We start from the raw sequence: 19,493 nt of genomic DNA, 5'->3' as shown, positions 1-19,493 counted from the left end.
ATCAATAGCTGAATAAATAGGAGTAATCCTAAAAAAAAAGAAGAAAGGTTCTCCCTTTTTCAGTATACTGGGATATCAGGCTAAAAACATTGAGAAAGAGCAAGAAAATAAGGTAGAATCAAGCAGCAGTGAGAGAAAAATAATACTAGCTTGGTCTAATAATCTTGGAGAGGTCATCTGACTCAGATGTCATCTTCAAGTTCTATAAATTTTTTGTTTTTCTTTCAAGGTAACACTTGAACAAAAAATCTAATATAGATTTGGTTTTCATATGGTTCAGAGTATTCCTTAGAAGTTTTGTTGGATATGGCATTAACAATATATTATAAGGACCTTTAGTTTTTTGTTTTTTGGGGGGCCACACCCAGCAGTGCTCAAGACTTCTCACTCTCAGCTAGGGGACCACTCCTGGTGGACTCGGGCAACCATATGGGTTGCCAGAAATCAAATCTGAGTCATCTACATGCAAGGCAAGCCACCTACCTGTTATACTATATCACTCTGGCCTCAGTAAGCACCTTTTCAGCTAGCTTAAAGAGAATTCTGTTGGAGATATCTTTCATAGTGGGTAGTGCCTTGTATGTGGCCGATCCTGATTCAGTCCCCAGCCCCTATATGGTCCCCTGGTTCAAGCCCTGCCAGGGGTGATCCCTGAACAAAGAGTCAGGAATAAGCCTTAAGCAGTGATGAATATGGCCCAAAATTTAAAAAATAAAGAAAAAGAAAAAAATGGCTGTGAAGTAAGGAGTATATCCTTGTAGCACATCAAAGTGTATATTATAACAGCTAATGTAATTATAATTGTTAGAACTGAATGATTTTGAGTATGTTTTTAAGGAAAATAAATATCATCTTTAACCATTTGGAAATACCTGTTTGGGCCAGAGAGAGAAAATGCAGTGGGTAAAGTGCTTGCCTTGCATGCTGCCAATCCTTATTCAGTCCCTGGCACCACATCTGGTCTCCCTGAGGACCTTCAGAGCACTGCAAGATGTGGTACAAAAAACAAATACCTGTTTAAGAGTTGGGGAAAAAGAGTACATGGGGATAATATTGACCAGAACACTTCAGAAATAAAAATATTAAATCATAATATTTATTATTACTCAAATTAAAGCTGGTTCCATCTCTTACCTTACACAAAAGTCAATGCAAAGTGGATCAAAGACCTTGAGATCAGACTGCATCTATAAAATATATAGAGGAAAATATAGGCAGAATACTCCAAAACCTAGACAAAGGAGTCTTCAATGATATGATGCCATTGGCAAAGGCTACAGAATCAGAACTAAACAATTGTGACTACATCATACTAAGCTTCTGTATGGCAAAAGTTTCTGTAGAGCTAAAACTGCCAGCTAGCTGAGTGGTTGAAAATATTCACAATCAACATATCAGGTAAAGGGTCGATATCTGGGATTTCTTAGGTACCCACAAAGAGCAACAATAGCTACAAAAATCTAAAACCTCATGTAAAAATGGGGAGAGGAGATTAACAGACAGTTCTCTAAGGAAAACCAATGAATGGCCAACAGGCTCATGAAAAAAATGCACATCATCACTTATTATTAGGGAAATCGAAATCAAGATGACAATAAGTATCATCTTAAACAAGTGAGAATGGCACATATCAAAAATACTGGGAATAATCTCTTTTGGCAGGGATGTAGTGAAAAGGAACTCTCATCCACTGCTGGTGGAAATGTTGTCTGGTTCAACCCCTACAGAAAACAGTATGTAGAGTACTCAGTAAACTCTAATTGTGCTCCCATATGAACCAGCAACTCCAGTTTTGATATCTATTCCCAGGACAGAAAAACATTCATTCAAAAGAATGTACGCATAACATTATTTATTGCAGCACTCAGTACAATAGCTAAGATTTGGAATCAACATAGCTTTCCAACAACAGCTAAGTGGATCATGAAAATGTGGTATATATACACAGTGGAATATTACACAGCTGTAAAGAATGATGAAATCATGCAGTTTGCTGCAACATGGATGGAACTGGAAGACATCCTGTTAAGTGAAGTAAAGTAGAAGACAGATGAACATAGAATGATGTCACTTGTATGTGGTATTTAGAATATCTGAGAGAATGCAGTGTTTTAAGGAGGGATGTCCAGGTCAACATTGGTGCCAGGGAGGGGAAGGAAATAAAGAGTGTGTGCATCTGTCTGTTTTTTTGGGGGGGGGAGGTGGGTGAAAGGTGTGGGGGACGTGCAGGGAGAAAAAAACATGAGAAGCAACAGTGGCCAGGTCTGGAGGTTCAGGTACAGAGGTGGTATTACAGAATGATAGAACCAGATATCCAAACCACAGAGCCAATAACACTGATATAAAGACACCCAACTGAACTTAGAAAGTTGCTTGTTACTGGTTGAACTCTACAAGAAGAAAATATCCAACCCCACAGAAAATGGGGCAGTGAAATGAACAGAAACTTTCCCGGTGAAGAAATCCAAAGGGCTAAAAGGCACATGAAAAAAATGCTGTTCATCACTAATCATCAGGGAGCTGCAGATCAAAATGAGATATCATCTCACACCACAGAGACTGGTGCACATTCAAAAGAACAAAAGCAACTGGTGTTGGCATGGATGTGGGGAGAAAGGGACTCTCCTTCACTACTCGTGGTAATGCCGACTGGTCCAACCTTTTTGGAATACGATATGGACATTTCTCAAAAATCTAGAAATTGAGCTCTTATTTGACCAACTTCTGGGAATATATCCCAGAGTTGCAAAAAAGCACAGTAGAAATGACATCTGCACTTGTATGTTTATTGCAGCACTATTTATAATAGCCAGAATCTGGAAGAAAAACCCGAGTGCCCAAGAACAGATGACTGATAAAAGAAGCATTGGTTATCTACGTAATGGAATACTGTGCCGCTGTTAGAAAAGATGAAACCTTGAAATTTTCATATAATTAGATCGACATGGAGAGTATCATGCTAAGTGCAATGAGTCAGAAAGAGCAGGACAGCCACAGAATGGTTGCATCCATATGTGGAATACAGAGTAACATAATAGGAGAATAATACCTAAGGATAGTAGAGATAAAGGCCAGGAGGGTCGCCCCATGGCTTGGAAGCTGATATCATGTGCTGGGGGAAAAGGCAGCTGGGACGGAGAAGAGACCACTTAGCAAATGATGGTTGGACAGTAGATGTGTACTGAAAGTAGGCTATAGATCAAATATGATGGCTGCTTAGTGCCTATGTTGCAAACCATAACACCGAAAAGGAGAGAGAGACTAAGAGGGAACGTGTCTGCCACAGAGGCAGGGGTTGGGAAGGGGTGGGGGTGACGGGAGGCACACTGGGAACATTGGTGGTGGAGAATGGGCATTGGTGGACGGATGGGTACTCGAGTATTGTTTGATTGAAATTTAATCATGAAAATTTGTCAGTCTGCACCCAAGTACAGTAGATACAAGGTCCAAGGGGACTGCCCCATAGCTGGAAGACTGCTTCATGAGCAGAGGGGAGAAGGCAGATGGAATAGAGAAGGGATCACTAAGAAAATGATGGCTGGAGAAACCAGTTGGGATGGGAGATGCATGCCGAAAGTAGATAATGGACCAAACATGATGACCTCTCAGTGTCTGTGTTGCAAGCCATAATGCCCAAAAGTAGAGAGAGAGTATGGGGAATATTGTCTGCCTTGGAGGCAGGGGGAGGGTGGGAAAGGGGGAGTATACCCAGGATATTGGTGGTGGGGAATGTGCACTGGTGGAGGGATGGGTACTTGATCATTGTGAGATTGTAACCCAAACATGAAAGCTTGTAACTGTCTCATAGTGATTCAATAAAATTAAAAACAAAAAATGAAAATTTGCCAGTCTGTAACTGTATCTCACAATGATTCATTAAAATAAAAAAAAAAATTTTAAAGGTGCCTGTCTAGAGGGCAAACTGGAGATGGGGAGGGACATGGAGGGAAACAGGCAACATTGGTGGAGTAAAGTTGACAGTGGTGGTGGGATCAGTGCTGCAGTATTGTATGTCTAACACTCAACTGTGAGCACCTTTGTAAATCATGGTGCTTTAATTTTTTTTAAAGTTTCTATTGAAAAATAAAAATGAAATGGGTCTTTAAAAAAGAAATATCCTTTATGGGCCAGATCATTCAAAGGGCTGGACTATATATAAGCTTTCTATGAAGAAACTCCGTGTTCCATCCCCAACACCATCTGACCCCATAAGCACAGAGCTGAAAGTAGCCCCGAACACCAGGTAATAGGTACCCTCTTGGAGCCTGGGCATAGATCCCCTGTAGATAAGAGGAAGTTGAAACTGTTGCACACACATTGGTTAATTTTCTCAACACTAACCTGGGAGCTGTTGTTCCAGTATTACCAGTAAAAGAGTTCTCCATGCCCTCCTTGCCAACTTCACGCTCCAGTTTCTGCTTGGATTTACAGGATGGCCATGTGCCCAGAAAGTTTCTGGCCCACAACTATGACATGCCAAGCCTGGCTAAAAAACTAGAAGATATTAAAAGGGACTTGGAAGACAAGACAAAGCCCCGTCACGAATTCCATTCCAGCAACTGAATCTGCTGGCTCAGCTTCACTTGAGGACTCCTATTACTACCTAAACCAAAAACTTTAGTTTTAGCCTCCAGTCTCGATTTTCTTCTTTGCTAGACCTTGTATTACCTTAAAGCACGGCAGGACTGTGTTTTCTGAACCACTCTGACTTCAGTGTCTTCACGTCTTCTTGTCCTCCCTGACACTTTGGAGCCTCAGACTGGAATTCTGGCACTAGAATTCCTGTATTCACCACCTCGCTCAGTAGAATACTGGCTTCTTAATAAATAATATATCATATTAAATAAATTGTAGGTGTCCAGACTGCAAACACAGTTGGTTTTGTTAGCTCACTAAACTTGAAAAGATTGTCAGGATCAGTTTGTGTTTAGCTGACGGGTAAACTTCAGTAGAACTCCAAATCTAGGAACTATGTCTAGAGAGCCTTCAAGAACCACTTTGTTATTTGTTGTATCTTTGATATAGCAATTCTTTACTTTGGGGGGTTGGATTTGATTAAGAGAAACATCTAAAATCATTTGATTTCAACTGCAGATTAAATTTCAGTTATGAAAATTAAAGTGGAAACCCAGGTCAGATACTGTGTTTTTCAGTGATCTGTTAATACTTTATACTAGGAATATTTTTAAAATTAATTTTCTGTAAATTGAGGCTGATATCATAGATGGCATTTCATATTATATTTAACTCTTCTCCCAAGAAAAAAAACTTCAAAAATATTTGATCAGTGTCGTTATTGATATAAAGGGACTCTGCTTTTATTCGCTTCTCGTATTTTGGAATGCTTTTTGTGTGACAAACATTTAATCATGTGCATTCTCAACATGGCGATGGCCATGGCAGAATATGTATCCCTGCTGTGTTAGAGTTTGTATTCTAGTTATGTATGCAGTATATATATATATATATATATATATACACATATATATATAGTGAAAATACTTAAAACACACCTACTACTTATTTTGAGGGGAGAGAATTGTCAATATAGCAGTGAAACATACATAAATTAGTATGTAACATGACTCAATTAGTAGAACAGGGAAATAGACAAACAGCAGTGGAAACAGAAAGAAAATCATTAAAAATATGCAACCATCTTTAAATTGATTTCTCACTCCATATGTAGTTGGTTCAAATAAATACATCATGGTTCTTTTGTTTTTATATTCAATGCCACATTTTTAACAAGTTTTCAAATTTTGTTTTAGACCAACTGGTGGGAGTGACAAGTGGACAGCGACAGCTTGTGACTGTCTTTCATTGTACTTAACTGGAGCTGTAGCAACTATAATCTTACAGGTATGATAAGTATAATCTTACAGGTATGATAAGTAAGGTAAAGCATGGTATCTGTGTTATTTCATTTACATTTTCTAGAGTTCCATTTGTTTACTGTTGAGCAAATAGCAAGGTAAGACTTTTTGGCAAATGTTTTAGGTCTTATTTCACCTGTTTAAAGATAGGCATACCATATATGACTGCATGAACAAATAAAAACATCTAAAGAAATATTCTTTTAAAATATGTATATATTCAGGCCAGAGTGGTAGTACAGTGGGTAGGGCGTTTGCCTTACACGCAGCCAACCTGGGTTCAATCCCCGGCATCCCATATGGCCCTCTAGGCACTGCCAGGAGTAATTCCTGAATGCAGAGCCAGGAGTAACCCCAGGGCACTCCTGGGTGTGACCCAAAAAGCAAAAAAAGAAAAAAATATATATATATATATATCCTTCATTAGAAATTTGCACTTTAAAAACCAGAATGTAAAGACAGTGCATTTCTATATTTTGTCTTTACAAACTAGATTTTTAGTGAAATCACTGTATTTCCAGAATACTAAAATATTCTTAACTATTTTTTCCTAATTTGATGTATGCTGCATTAATCTATTAGAATTTTTTTATATAAATAATTATCTGTGTTAGTTTTTTCTTTCTGTTTACATTCTCTATTTTATTTTATCATTCTACATAAAGCAGAATGTCTTGTTTGTGTAATGCTTTACTTTCTTTACCTTTGTTGTGGGGGAAAAAAAAGCCATATCTCAAAAGAGATTCATTCTATAATTTGTTAAATATTTAGGAGACAAGAGAAACCTGTCGTTGATATTGCCCTCACTCCATTTTAGTATGAAGAAAAGTTTTCATTGTGATTTTCTAAGTTAGCACTCCCTCATACTTCCTGCCTCTGTCCTCAGACTTTTCCCTTTGGTAATTTTCAGCTTCACAGTGATATCTTCCTAATATTTTTCACAAAAGAACTATCTCTCCCCATATGTTATCCATGCTTTTTTCTCTTGATATGTTCAGGCATAAGAATAAATTTATTTGATTGGGTGGGTGGGTGTGAGAGAGAGATTTAGAGAAAAGTGGTAGAAATAAATGCATGTGGGAATTATATTTTTTATGAGATTTCATTTTTGTGTTTTATACTTAATTCTTTTAAATCACTTCAGGAAAACAACACAACGTGGCCGTTACCTGTAAAAATTTTCTGCAGAGATGAAAAAGGAGAGCGTGTTGATGTTTCTAAGTATTTGATTAAGAAAGGTTTGGCTTTGAGAGAAACAAGGTATAGACATTTTTAAACATTAGTTTGAGATGAAGTTTTCTTATTTGCCATTATAAATATTCATATATGTATATTTCCAAACCTGAACTTCATCTGGTTTACACCCTTAAAAATAATTCACAGGCCAACCTCAAGGAGCCAGTTTTTAAAAATCCTTGGGACTGGAACAATAGTGCTGCAGGTAAGGCACTTGCCTTGCATGCAGCTGACCAGGGTTTGATCCCCAGCACCACATATGGTCCCCCAAGCACTGTGCCAGGGGACCCCTGATCACCGATGGGTATTACTTATTTCTTTTTTAGATCTATCAGTTTTTGCCTAGTTTAACCCATGCTGGTGTTGTTACTTTTATACTTTCTCATTTGCTTTGGCATTTATACCCTAAGCCAGGAGTAAAATGTGGTATCATTTGCTTAGGTAGAAATGTTTTAAAATTTGTGCAGAAATTCTGAGTAGGTGTATGCCAAATTGTGTTTGCATGAAATTTAAAAAGTACTGAACAGTAGTTACATTTAAGAATTTATTGTACCTGTAGAAATAATACAGTGGATTTGATACTTGCCTTGAATGTGGCCGACCCTGGTCCAATCCTTGCCACCCTGTATGCTTCCCCCAAGCCCACCAGAAGTGATCCCTGAGCACAGATCCAGGAATAACCCTTGATTGCAGCTGAGTGTGATCCAAAAAAACAAAGTAAAATAGTTTGTTCAGTTACTAAATTTAAGCATCTTTGGTTCCAATGAGATCATTTAAAGTATTCAAGTGAAAGTATATAGTAATTTAAAATTATTATCTTTATAAGTTAGTATTCATTTTCATAGACCAATTTAGACTAGTAATCCTAGATTACAAAAAGATTCTTTAAATATCAAATGTATATCAAGCATTCTTTTTTATTTTTTAAATTTTATCTTCATAAGATTGTTCACATTAATTGATGACATTCAATATTTCAATACCAGTTCCACCACCATTACACCTTCCCACCACCGTTATTTTGAATTTTCCCACCACCATTTAAGCCTACCTGCCAGAACAGATGCTAAATAATTTATTTTCTATTTTTTGCTATGAATATCATCATTTTATATTGTTTTGCCCCATAACATTTTTTACTTGCTTATATTTAGACCTATTCTTTTTTTGTATATTGCAGAACTAAGTTAGAAAAAAGCTCTCTATTATCTGAGAAGTCTCTGCAGATCCTTCATGGGCAAGAAGTTTCAATGATCACTAAGGAAATTAAAATTAATTTTGACTCTGATAAAAAAGATAGTGCTAATATCAGTGAACACAAGGTGTCTGAAGTTAAGGAGAAAATCCTAGAACCAAGAACCATTGGATGCTATAAACCACCAACTATTCCTAATGTGAAAGTATTTGAAGCAATAGTAAGCTGCATAGATGATGATGGAACTATATTTGTAGTACCGAAATTGTCAGGTAAGATTGTTTAAAGTATATAAACTTAGTAAAAATACTAGCAACTCAAGTTTTGTAGTAAGAGATACAGTTTAAAATACCTTAAGCAAGTGTTTAACCTCTGTGCCTCATTTTCACAGGACTGTTGTAGTTGTTAAATAGCTGAAGTGGTGGAGGAAATAGCTGAAGTGGTGGAGCACATTCCTCAAATGCATGAGAGTCTGAATTTAATCCCCAGTATCAAATGGCCTCTGAGAACAACACAGGGTTTCTCTTTTTTTTTTATTTAATTGAATCACTGTAAATAAACAGTTACAGCATTGTTATGATTGGGTTTTAATCAGTGTCCCAAGACCCATCCCTTCACCAGTGTACATTTCTCACCTCTGATCCCCAGATTCCCTCAGGCCTCCCCACGCTCTCTTTCTCTTTCTCTTCCTTTCTCCCCACCTTCTTCCCCTCCCCCCACTTTGGGCATTATGGTTTGCAATACAAATACTGAAAGGTTATCATGTATATCACTTTACCTACTATAACACTCAGTTCTTGCCCAGAGTGATCATTTCCAACTGTTATTGTCATATTGGGCTGGAGCAATAGCACAGCGGTTGGGCGTTCACCTTTCACGTGGCCAACCCGTGTTCGATTCCTCCGCCCCTCTCAGAGAGCCGGGGAAGCTACTGAGAGTATGGATCCCGCACGGCAGAGCCTGGCAAGCTACCGTGCATATTGGATATGCCAAAAACAGTAACAGTAAGTCTCTCAATGTTACTGGTGCCCACTCAACAAATCGATGAGCAACGGGTTGACAGTGACAGTGACAACCTTCTCTGGACAGTGGATTGTCATATTGGTCACTTCTCTGTCCTAACTGCCATCTGCCCCAAAAACACTTGTAGCAAGCTTCCAACCAGTCTCCTGGCCCCTGTTTTCCCTGGTCTTGGATATTAGTATCATACTACCTTTTTTTTATATCCCACAAATGAATGCAGTCATTCTCTATCTGTTTGTCTCCTTCTGAAGCATTTTACTTGGCATTATATTCTCCATGTCCATCCATTTATAAGCAAATTCCATGATTTTTTTCACACAAGATTTCTTTTTCTTGGGCTGGTTTGTAAGAACTGATGTTTATATAAGTTTGGACTAAGAAAATAGAATTCTGAGGGACCAGGAGATGGTACAAATTCACTAGGTGCAGCCCTGGTAGCCACAGCACCACTAGTGTGGCCTGGGTTTCCTCAGCACTGCAGGACCCAAGAGCACTGCTTCATCAGGTCCTTACTTTGAACTTCTGACCCAGTTGACAGAGAATCACTGTTGTCTCACCCCCACGCTACAATAAAAGAAAAAGAAGGGGCTGAAGAGATTGTACAGTGCATAAGTCACTTGCCTAGCATGCAGCCAAACCAAGTTTGATCCCCAGGATCCCATATGGTCCCCAGAGCCCCACCCTAAGTGATCTCTGAATACAGGGCCAGGAGAAAGCCCTGAGTTGGGTGTGGCCATAAAGAAAAAAAAAGTCAAGTTTATATATATATTTAAATTTTATATATTATATAAAATTATGTGCCATATAAATATAATTTATATATATAAAACAAAATCATAAAAAGTTAGATTCGGGACCCCTTGAGAATATTCAGGTCCTTCCTCAGATCTTTTTAGGCTCTGTACAAATACTAAAACCTCTTTGTGTGCAAAATACACTTAACTCATAGCAACTCCAGCCCTCAGCAGACCTAAACTTCATTAGCCCCTATGTAAGTTTGCCATAGATAAAGGTATGAAAGGTATGGTGGCTTTGAATTTGTTGAAAATCTTATCTCATTTGATCATCTCCTAAATACTATTTATTACTTTGCAAACAATAGATTTTGACAATTGACTAGAAAAAGTGAACAACGTTCAAGGCCTCTAGGAATGGTTCTTAATCCAGATTTGCTTGATTTGTGAATAAAGTTGGTTAGTTGTCTATTATACATACCACGCAATGTGTTAGACCTAACCCAACAGTACTAATAAATGCACATTGTGCTGTTAATCTGATGCTCTATGGAGGTAAAGGAACTACCCAAAATCACTTAACCATCGTGGGAGAACCAGTTTGGGAACTGACTCCAGAACTTGGCATTTATAGTATTGATTATAGGTATATTTACTAGAGAAATTATGAACCAGTTAATTGCTAAATAATAGCAGAATTTTAAATTATCACAAGCATTATGCTGTATGCATCAAATACTAGTGTCCTTTTCATTTGAGTGTGCTGTCAAAAAATATTTTAAAGATATTGAATGTAATCAAAGTAAAGTGAAATTTACCAGTTACACATGCGGGGTGGGGGGCTGGGGAGGTGGGGGGAAGGGGGGAGGTATATTATGATTCTTGGTGGTGGAATATGTGCACTGGTGAAGGGACGGGTGTTTGAGCATTGTATAACTGAGACTTAAACCTGAAAGCTTTGTAACTTTCCACATGGTGAACTAATAAAAGAAAGAAAAAAAAAAAGAAATTATACATGGCAATATAAAATACCTAGAATGTTATCTGCTTACTATCATCCACACACTTTTCTATTTTCAATGACAGTAAACAAGCCATTGCTTTTATTTTTTTATAATAAAAAAAATATTTTAAAGAGGTAGTTTATTGTAGCCAGGCTATCTGATACGTATTTAGTATATATGTATTTCATATCTAATATATACTTCAAGCTTTTAATGATGTTTGCAGTCAATATAATGATCCTCCTAATAATCAGAGATGGGAATATTTATATGCTGCTAGTCCCTAGCTGCAAAGCACATTCTAGTGTATTTTCAAATATATAGAAGTAATTGACTTGAATTTATTAAAACCATTTTATAGAGATTTCTAAATTAAGTGATGAAATTATTAATGATTAGTGATATATTCATGTTGGAAGTGGTAGGGAATTTCTCTTAAAATACTGTTTTTTCAGAATTTGAACTAATAAAAATGATGAATGAAATTCAGAATAATTTGAAATGCCTTGGTCTTTTGGAGCCATATTTCTGGAAGAAGGGAGAAGCCTGTGCAGTAAGAGGATCAGATACCATGTGGTATCGGGGCAAGGTCATGGAAATTGTTGGAGGCACCATCAGGGTGAGTCTACATTCTAATGTGGTTATTTTACAACTGAGTGCTATAACATTAAATTGTTTGTTAAGTATAAATATGTGAAGTTTGATTAAAATATCATTTTTAAAGCTTAATTTATATTGTTTTTCATTTAAAGAGCTGTGATTTACAAATTTATTGATGAGTCTTGATTTACAAAATTATGTCTCAGGCACACCAATCCCACCACCAGTGTCAGCTTCCCTCCTATACACACCCCCAACCTTGATAGACAAACTTCAAAGTTTGGTGGTTGTAATTTAAATCCCATTGCTTCAGTGTTATTGAGTCTGTGCTTTGTATATATAGCAATACTACTCTCCCGTATCACCAGTATGTTCACAGCCCCTGACCCTATTTCCCCTTGATTTCCCTTTCCTACTCTTCTTGCTTCCTCCCTCAATCTCTTTCCTTCTATGTTCTTCTTCCTATTCAGGGGCCAAGGGTGATTTAGGAATTTCCCCTTCTCTCCCTTTTTCTTCCTTTCTTCCTTTTCCTCCATTACCGCCAGAATAGATCCAGCTAATCTGTATATCACATTTGTGAGATTAGCCTGTGCTTGTCTTTCTTCGTCTGCCTTACTTCACTCAACATACTCACTTCACTTCCATTTTCAACTAGATTGCAGCAGATTGCATGATTTTATCATTCGTTTCAACTGTATAACATTCCACATCTTCAGAATCCACTCATCTCTTGTGGATTATAATCTATTTCAAAATCTACTCATCTGAACACATAGATTGATTCCATATTCTAGCTGCTATAAATAACGGTGTGTATATATCTTCTTGAATAAATTTTTTTTGTCTTGGGAGTAGATGCCTAAAAGTGGCATTTCTAGGTCATATGGCAGCTCAATTCTTAATTTACTGAGTAAAATATGCTTCAATGACTTAATTCTGTGGGAAGGCTTGTAATAAGAATTTTTATTTTAATTTTTATTTTTAAAATAGTTTTTCTACTAACCTGAATAACAGTAGGCAATCCTGGTAGGGATTTGACCACTGATATTTTAATGTTATTACTTACTTATAATTGCCATTCCACTTTGTATATATGGTGTTTAATAAAAGTTTGGGGGAGGGGGCAGAGCCACATATCAGCAAGTAGAGGGTTGTTTGCCTTGCACACAGTTGACCCAGGCTCAGTCCCCACACTCTGCCAGGAGTGATTCCTAAGTGCAGAATCAAGAGGAACCCCGGTCACTGCCAGTTGTAGCCCCAAAAAACTGAAATTAAATTTTACAAAAATTTATTTTTCAGCATATTAAATATCTTCTAAGTAAATTTGTTTATGATGCAGATAATTTGACCTTTTGAGACAAAGGTTAACTTGCTTTTCAGAATATATGAAATGTTTGAGTTTCATACAAAATATTTTTCTAAAGTTTAGAACTGAATGCTCTTTTAAAAAGTGTGCTTGCTTATACATTATAGATGAAAATATCTCATTTACTGTATTGAAGTAAAGAAATTAAATAGTCTCACTTGAAAATTTTAGTTTTAGGAAGAAAAATTAAAGGAGTAAATTTTATATTTTCACTCACATAAGAATTTAGGGGCTGGAGAGATAGCACAGCGGGTAGGGCGTTTGCCTTGCACGCGGCCGACCCGGGTTCAAATCCCAGCATCCCATATGGTCCCCTGAGCATGGCCAGGGGTAATTCCTGAGTGCAGAGCCAGGAGTAACCCCTGTGCATTGCCAGGTGTGACCCAAAAAGCAAAAAAAAAAAAAAAAAAAAAGAATTTATTGTTATTTGATGATACTATCTAACAATTCCATAGCATATTGGGTTTTCTTAACTTTCACTGTGTATACATTTTGTAATTATTTTCCAACTATCACAAATATAGATAATTCTTCCTATTTTGCTAATATGAAAATTGAAATTTAGGCTGATTAATGTGCTCAGGATCACCCTATTAGTGTCTAATGATGCTGAAATTCATAGCCAGCCCCCGAGTGTAAGAATTTTCACTCCGGCCTCTTCCTTCTCAAGGAAGAGTGGAATTCCCCAGCTCAGGAAAGAGTTAGTGGTAAGCCAAAGACTCGTACTAGGGGCAGACAGGTGTCTCAATGGGAGGACACACAGTTACTTAAGTGAGGCCTGCAGTTTGAGTCCCTCCCAGCATTGTATAAACAAATGTCCGGAGGGGTGATTCTGCAGGCCATTGTCTTGGAGGTGCAGTGATTGCCTGAAGTTGGTGGTTAAGGCCTAATTGTAATCATTTCTGTTTATAATGGATGCAGAGATCACTCTTGTATTCCAGCAGGCTTATTTATTCAAAAAGTGAAGCAGTGGGCACAGAGGGTTTATTTCTGTGAGCCAGAGCTCCAGAAAATGAAGTAAGCAGAGCAACCCAGCTTGTGGGAGGTAGCGCTGATGGCAGAGGAGCCTCTCAACACCCAACTGGAACATGAAGGGACTCTGAGAACAGAAGAGGCACCAAGGCACCAGCGGGGACACAAGAGTCAGGCAGTGGTGCCCTGGATTGAGACAGGGAGAGTCATGAGATCTGTGGATGCAAGATATACAGCTCACACATGCAGACACAGAAGTACTCAGAGCTCCCACAGAGGTGGGCACAAGCCAAAACTAGGGCCTGTCTGCTTCCTCTCAAGCCTGTTCCAAGACTGCCTATCAAACACCTGAAAGCAAGGTGCAGATGTCACCTGGGAGCTCAGATGGCCATGCTGTGAGCTGAGCTACTGCCAAAGGGAGGAGACAGAGGCCCACCTGGTGGGCAGAAACCCAAAGCTTACAGAGATAGCAGAGGCCAGTCCTAGTCTGTATGGGGGCAGCGACCCCCTGCAGCAGGGTATTCATTGGCATCATGAGATGAGCCAGCCCAGGCGAGTAGCCATCATGGAGCAGCAGGCAGCAGGTGGCTTATGCAACCCAGGCCTGCAAAGGATCTGGTACATATACAGCGCAATGCTGAGTCAAATTCCAAGGAGGTGGACTTGTAAAGCCCCTCCTCCCCTTTCCTTGCCAGCCTCATCCACCTGTCCAGCCCCCTCTGTGCCTCAGGAATCAGCCTGACCATTCCAGGTTCACCTTCCCTACCAGCTGCACCTGGCAGGAATCCTCACTCACTTTAATGCTTGGCTTCTGGGCACGTGGGAGCATGGGTCTCCTGAGCTCACACCAGCTGCTTGCCACTGGAAGGTCCTCAGTCAGAACGGGCATGGTGGAAGTAGCCTGCTTAATTCATTATTGATGAAATTAGAAACAACCATAAGCTGTAATATATCCAGATGATAAGTTATGGTACAGTACTGAAAGAGAGATAAGCCATCAAAAAACCTTAAACGCCCATTATGAAAAGAAAGCAATCTTTATTGGGAGGTTGGGTCACACCATAATGTGCTCAGAGGTTTTTCCTGGATCTTCACTCAGGAGCCACCCCCTTGCAGTACTCAAGGTACCACATGTGATACTAGAGATTTGAACTGGGGTCGCAGCAGTTGCAACCACATGCAAGTACCTCCTGTATTCTCTCTGGCCCATGGCCCATTAAGAGGCAAAAGAAAAAGATATGATGTTATATCAAAAAAAAAAAACTGAAGGGGCTGGAGCAATAGCACAGTGGCTAGGGCATTTGCCTTGCACACGGCCGACCCGGGTTCAATTCCCAGCAACCCATATGGTCCCCTGAGCACCGCCTGTAGTAATTCCTGAGTACAAAGCCAGGAGTAAACCCTGTGCATCGCCAGGTGTGGCCCAAAAAAGGGAAAAAAAACTGAAGAGAGTAAAACTATTTCTTAAAATTTTTTTGGTTTATAATACTATTAATGATTTCTCATGGACATAGTTCCAACATCACACCCATTGCTAGTGTACCCATTTCCTTCTCCAAAGGATTCCCACTTTCCTCAATCTCACCTTCTACCTTCCCAACTCAATTGTGTGGATCAGTTCTCTCATTATATTTCTTTTGGACCGTTCTTGCTAACTCACTGTGTATCTTTAAGTCCCACATAATAAGAGAGATTATTCTATATCTGTCCCTTTCCTTCTGACTGATTCCATTAAACATGATACCCTCAAGTTCCATCCATGTTGCTGTAAAATGCATGATTTTGTTCTTTCTTGGAGCTGCATGATATTTTATTGTTTTATATATGTATATATATATATACCACAATTTCTTTTCTTTTTTTTTAATAATTTATTTATTTTTAATTAGAGAATCACCGTGAGGGTACAGTTACAGATTTATACACTTTTGTGCTTATACTTCCCTCATACAAAGTTCGGGAACCCATTCCTTCACCAGTGCCCATTCTCCACCACCCGTAAACCCAGCGTCCCTCCCACCCTCCCCAATCCCATCTCCCCCCCACCCCACCCTGCCACTGTGGCAGTGCATTCCCTTCTGTTCTCTCTCTCTAATTAGCTGATGTGGTTTGCAATAAAGGTGTTGAGTGGCCGCTGTGCTCAGTCTCTCACCCTCATTCAGCCTGCAACTCCCTTCCCGCACATGGCCTTCGACTACAATGTAGTTGGTGATCGCTTCTCTGAGTTGCCCTTTCCCCGGAACGTGAGGCCAGCCTCGAAGCCATGGGGTCAACCTCCTGGTACTTATTTCTACAGTTCTTGTATATACCACAATTTCTTGATTAATTCATCTGTAGTTGAGCATTTATGTTGTTTCCATATCATGGCTATTGTACTAAGTGCAGAGATGTGCATATATCCTTTCAAATTAATGTTTTTGTCTTTGGGGATAGATGCCAAAAGGTCCTATCATTGAGCCATATGGGAGTTCTATTCCTTTCTTTGGAAAAATTTCCATATTTCTTTCTATAGAAGTTAAACCAGATGATATTCCCACGAGGAAATCTTCAAAACTATATCCATGGGGTTGAGGGTTCCTTTCTTACCACCACACCCTGCCAGCACTGGTTATTTCAAATTTTTTTTTAGTATGTGCCATTCTCACAGGCATTAGACCTGTCAGTGTCTTGATTTTCATTTCCCTAATTATGATTAACAAGCACTTTTTCATATCCATATGTCTTCTTTAGGAAAATGTCTGTTCATCTCCTTGGCCCATTTATGGATTTCTAGATTCATTAGATTTTTTTGGTGAGTTTTTTGAGTGCTTTATTGATCTTGAATATCAACCAATAAAAAGCTTTATTTTCACAAGGAATTGCATGAGAAGGTTGACTAGGCCAAACACAAAGGATCATGATGTGTGGGTGTAGAGTATAATAAAAATGCTCAGTATGAACTTCTAATTAGGGATAGATCTCTTTATAAAGGTCAGCCTTACAGGATTGATGCTATCAAGAACAAACTACTGTAAACTGTGGACTTGGATGACTATGATGTGAAGGTAAAGTCTTTGGACACAGCAGGAGTAGGAGTTAGGGACTTCACATGGCTTCACTGAGGGCTTCCTTACTTGCTCTTCTATAAAGAGGAATCACTCCTGGCAGTGTCATTTGTGGTGCTGGGGATCGAACCAGAACAGGCTGCAAGCACAGCAAGCACCCAAAGCCCTGTACTCTAGTTCCCTGCATAGTTTAGAAGATTAAAACTAAATTACCATACTACTGCAAGATGTCAGTCGGGGGGGGGGGGGGGTGATTATAGATTATACTTGCAAAATCTCTGTATCTTCCTCTCAGTTTCTGTTTAAAACCAAGCTACTCTTTGTTCTTATTGTTGTTTTCTTTCTTTCTTTTTTTTAAATTTTACTGAATCACTGTGAGATAGAGTTACAAAGTTTTCATGTTTGAGATTCAACCATATGTTGATCGAACACCCACCCCTCCACCAGTGCACAATTTCCACCACCAATGTCCCAGTATCCCCTCTCCCACATCCAGGTCCTCACCCTGCCTCTATGGCAGACAACTTCCCAAATTCTCTCTACTTTTAAAACCAAGCTACTCTTAAAAAAAAAGTCTTCTCAAAAAGCTACTTTACAAGAATTTTGAGGAACACTATATGATATAAAAACAAGTTTCTTGGGGCTGGAGCAGTAGTACAGCAGGTGGGGTATTTGCCTTGCACAGAGTTGACCTGGGTTCAATCTCAGGCATCCCATATGGTTCCCTGAGCCCCACCAGCTATAATTCCTGGCTGCAGAGCCAGGAGTAAAGCCTTGGCACCACTGGGTGTGGCTCCAAAACAAAAAAATAACAAGTTTCTTGGCTCAAGTGGTATAACAGATGCCCAACATTCACAAAGCCTCAAGTTTAATCCCCTGTCACATGACCCCACCCACTCTAGCATGAGATGTGGTCTCTATTTTAAAATCAAAGTTTTTTTTTTCTTTGTGTATAGGCAAGAGTCTCTTGCCCGCATGCCTCGCTGTCTTCCCCAGGGCCCCTCGGAGGGGATGGGTTCCAGTTTCCCTCCCCATTTTCGTGCTCATGTTTCCCTCATAGAAAGTTCAAGAACCCATCCCTTAACCAGTGCCCATTCTCCACCACAAATAAACCCAGCATCCCTCCCACCCCCCCATTCACATCTCCCCCCACTCCACCCTGCCACTGTGGCAGGGTATTCCCTTTTGTTCTCTCTCTCTAATTAGGTGTTGTGGTTTGCAATAAAGTTGTTGAGTGTCCATTGTGTTCAGTCTCTAGTCTACATTCAGCATGCATCACCCTTCCCCCGCGTGGCCTCCAACCACATTTTACTTGGTGTTCCCTTCTCTATCTGAGTTGCCCTCTCCCCAGAATATGAGGCCAGATTCCAAGCCATGGAGTCAACCTACTGGTACTTATTTCTACTATTCTTGGGTGTTAGTCTCCTAGTCCATTATTCTATATTCCACAGATGAGTGCAATCTTTCTATGTCCGTCTCTCTCTTTCTAACTCATTTCACTTAGCATGATACTTTCCATGTTGATCCACTTATATGCAAAGTTCATGACCTCCTTTTTTCTAACAGCTGCATAGTATTCCATTGTATAGATGTACCAAAGTTTCTTCAACCAGTCATCTGTTCTAGGGCACTCGGGTTTTTTCCAGATTCTGGCTATTGTAAACAGTGCTGCAATGAACATATAAGTGTAGATGTCATTTCGACTATACTTTTTTGCTTCTCTGGGATATATTCCCAGCAGTGGTATTGCTGGGTCAAATGGGAGCTAAATTTCTAATTTTTTAAGGAAGTCAAGAATTTTGTAGTTAAGTGGATGGGCATGAAAAGTTTCATGCTGAGTGAAATGAGTCAGAAAGAGAGAGACAGACATAGAAAGACTGCACTCATCTATGGTATATAGAATATCAGAGTGGGAGACTAATACCCAAGAACTGTAGAAATAAGTACCAGGAGGTTGACCCCATGGTTTCGCGGCTGGCCTCACGTTCCGGGGAAAGGGCAACTCAGAGAAGCGATCACCAACTACATTGTAGTCGAAGGCCATGTGGGGGAAGGGAGTTGCGGGCTGAATGAGGGCTAGAGACTGAGCACAGCGGCCACTGAACACCTTTATTGCAAACCACAACAGCTAATTAGAGAGAGAGAACAGAAGGGAATGCCCTGCCACAGTGGCAGGGTGGGGTGGGGGGGAGATGGGATTGGGGAGGGTGGGAGGGACGCTGGGTTTACGGGTGGTGGAGAATGGGCACTGGTGAAGGGATGGGTTCCCGAACTTTGTATGAGGGAAGTATAAGCACAAAAGTGTATAAATCTGTAACTGTACCCTCACGGTGATTCTCTAATTAAAAATAAATAAATTATAAAAATATAAAATATAAATTTCTAATTTTTTGAGAAGCGTCCGTATTGTTTTCCAAAAGGGCTGAACCAGTCAGCATTCCCA

The 19,493-nt window shown here is 39.4% G+C and overlaps 1 protein-coding gene across 1 annotated transcript in view; it reads left to right on the top strand.

The window, feature by feature from the left end:
- RNF17 (ring finger protein 17) overlaps nt 1-19,493 on the top strand; it is a 193,198-nt gene that overhangs the window by 137,228 nt on the left and 36,477 nt on the right. The window contains exons 23-26 of the mRNA XM_004604511.2: nt 5,772-5,862; nt 7,021-7,136; nt 8,293-8,579; nt 11,524-11,687. Of these exons, the coding sequence (XP_004604568.2) occupies nt 5,772-5,862; nt 7,021-7,136; nt 8,293-8,579; nt 11,524-11,687 (658 nt within the window). The remainder of the gene's footprint in view (nt 1-5,771; nt 5,863-7,020; nt 7,137-8,292; nt 8,580-11,523; nt 11,688-19,493) is intronic.

Source organism: Sorex araneus, chromosome 1 (genome assembly GCF_027595985.1).
Source record: "Sorex araneus isolate mSorAra2 chromosome 1, mSorAra2.pri, whole genome shotgun sequence".
NCBI lineage: Eukaryota > Metazoa > Chordata > Mammalia > Eulipotyphla > Soricidae > Sorex > Sorex araneus.
The sequence above is the reverse complement of the archived record's forward strand: the minus strand, read 5'-3'. Positions and strand labels throughout refer to the sequence as shown.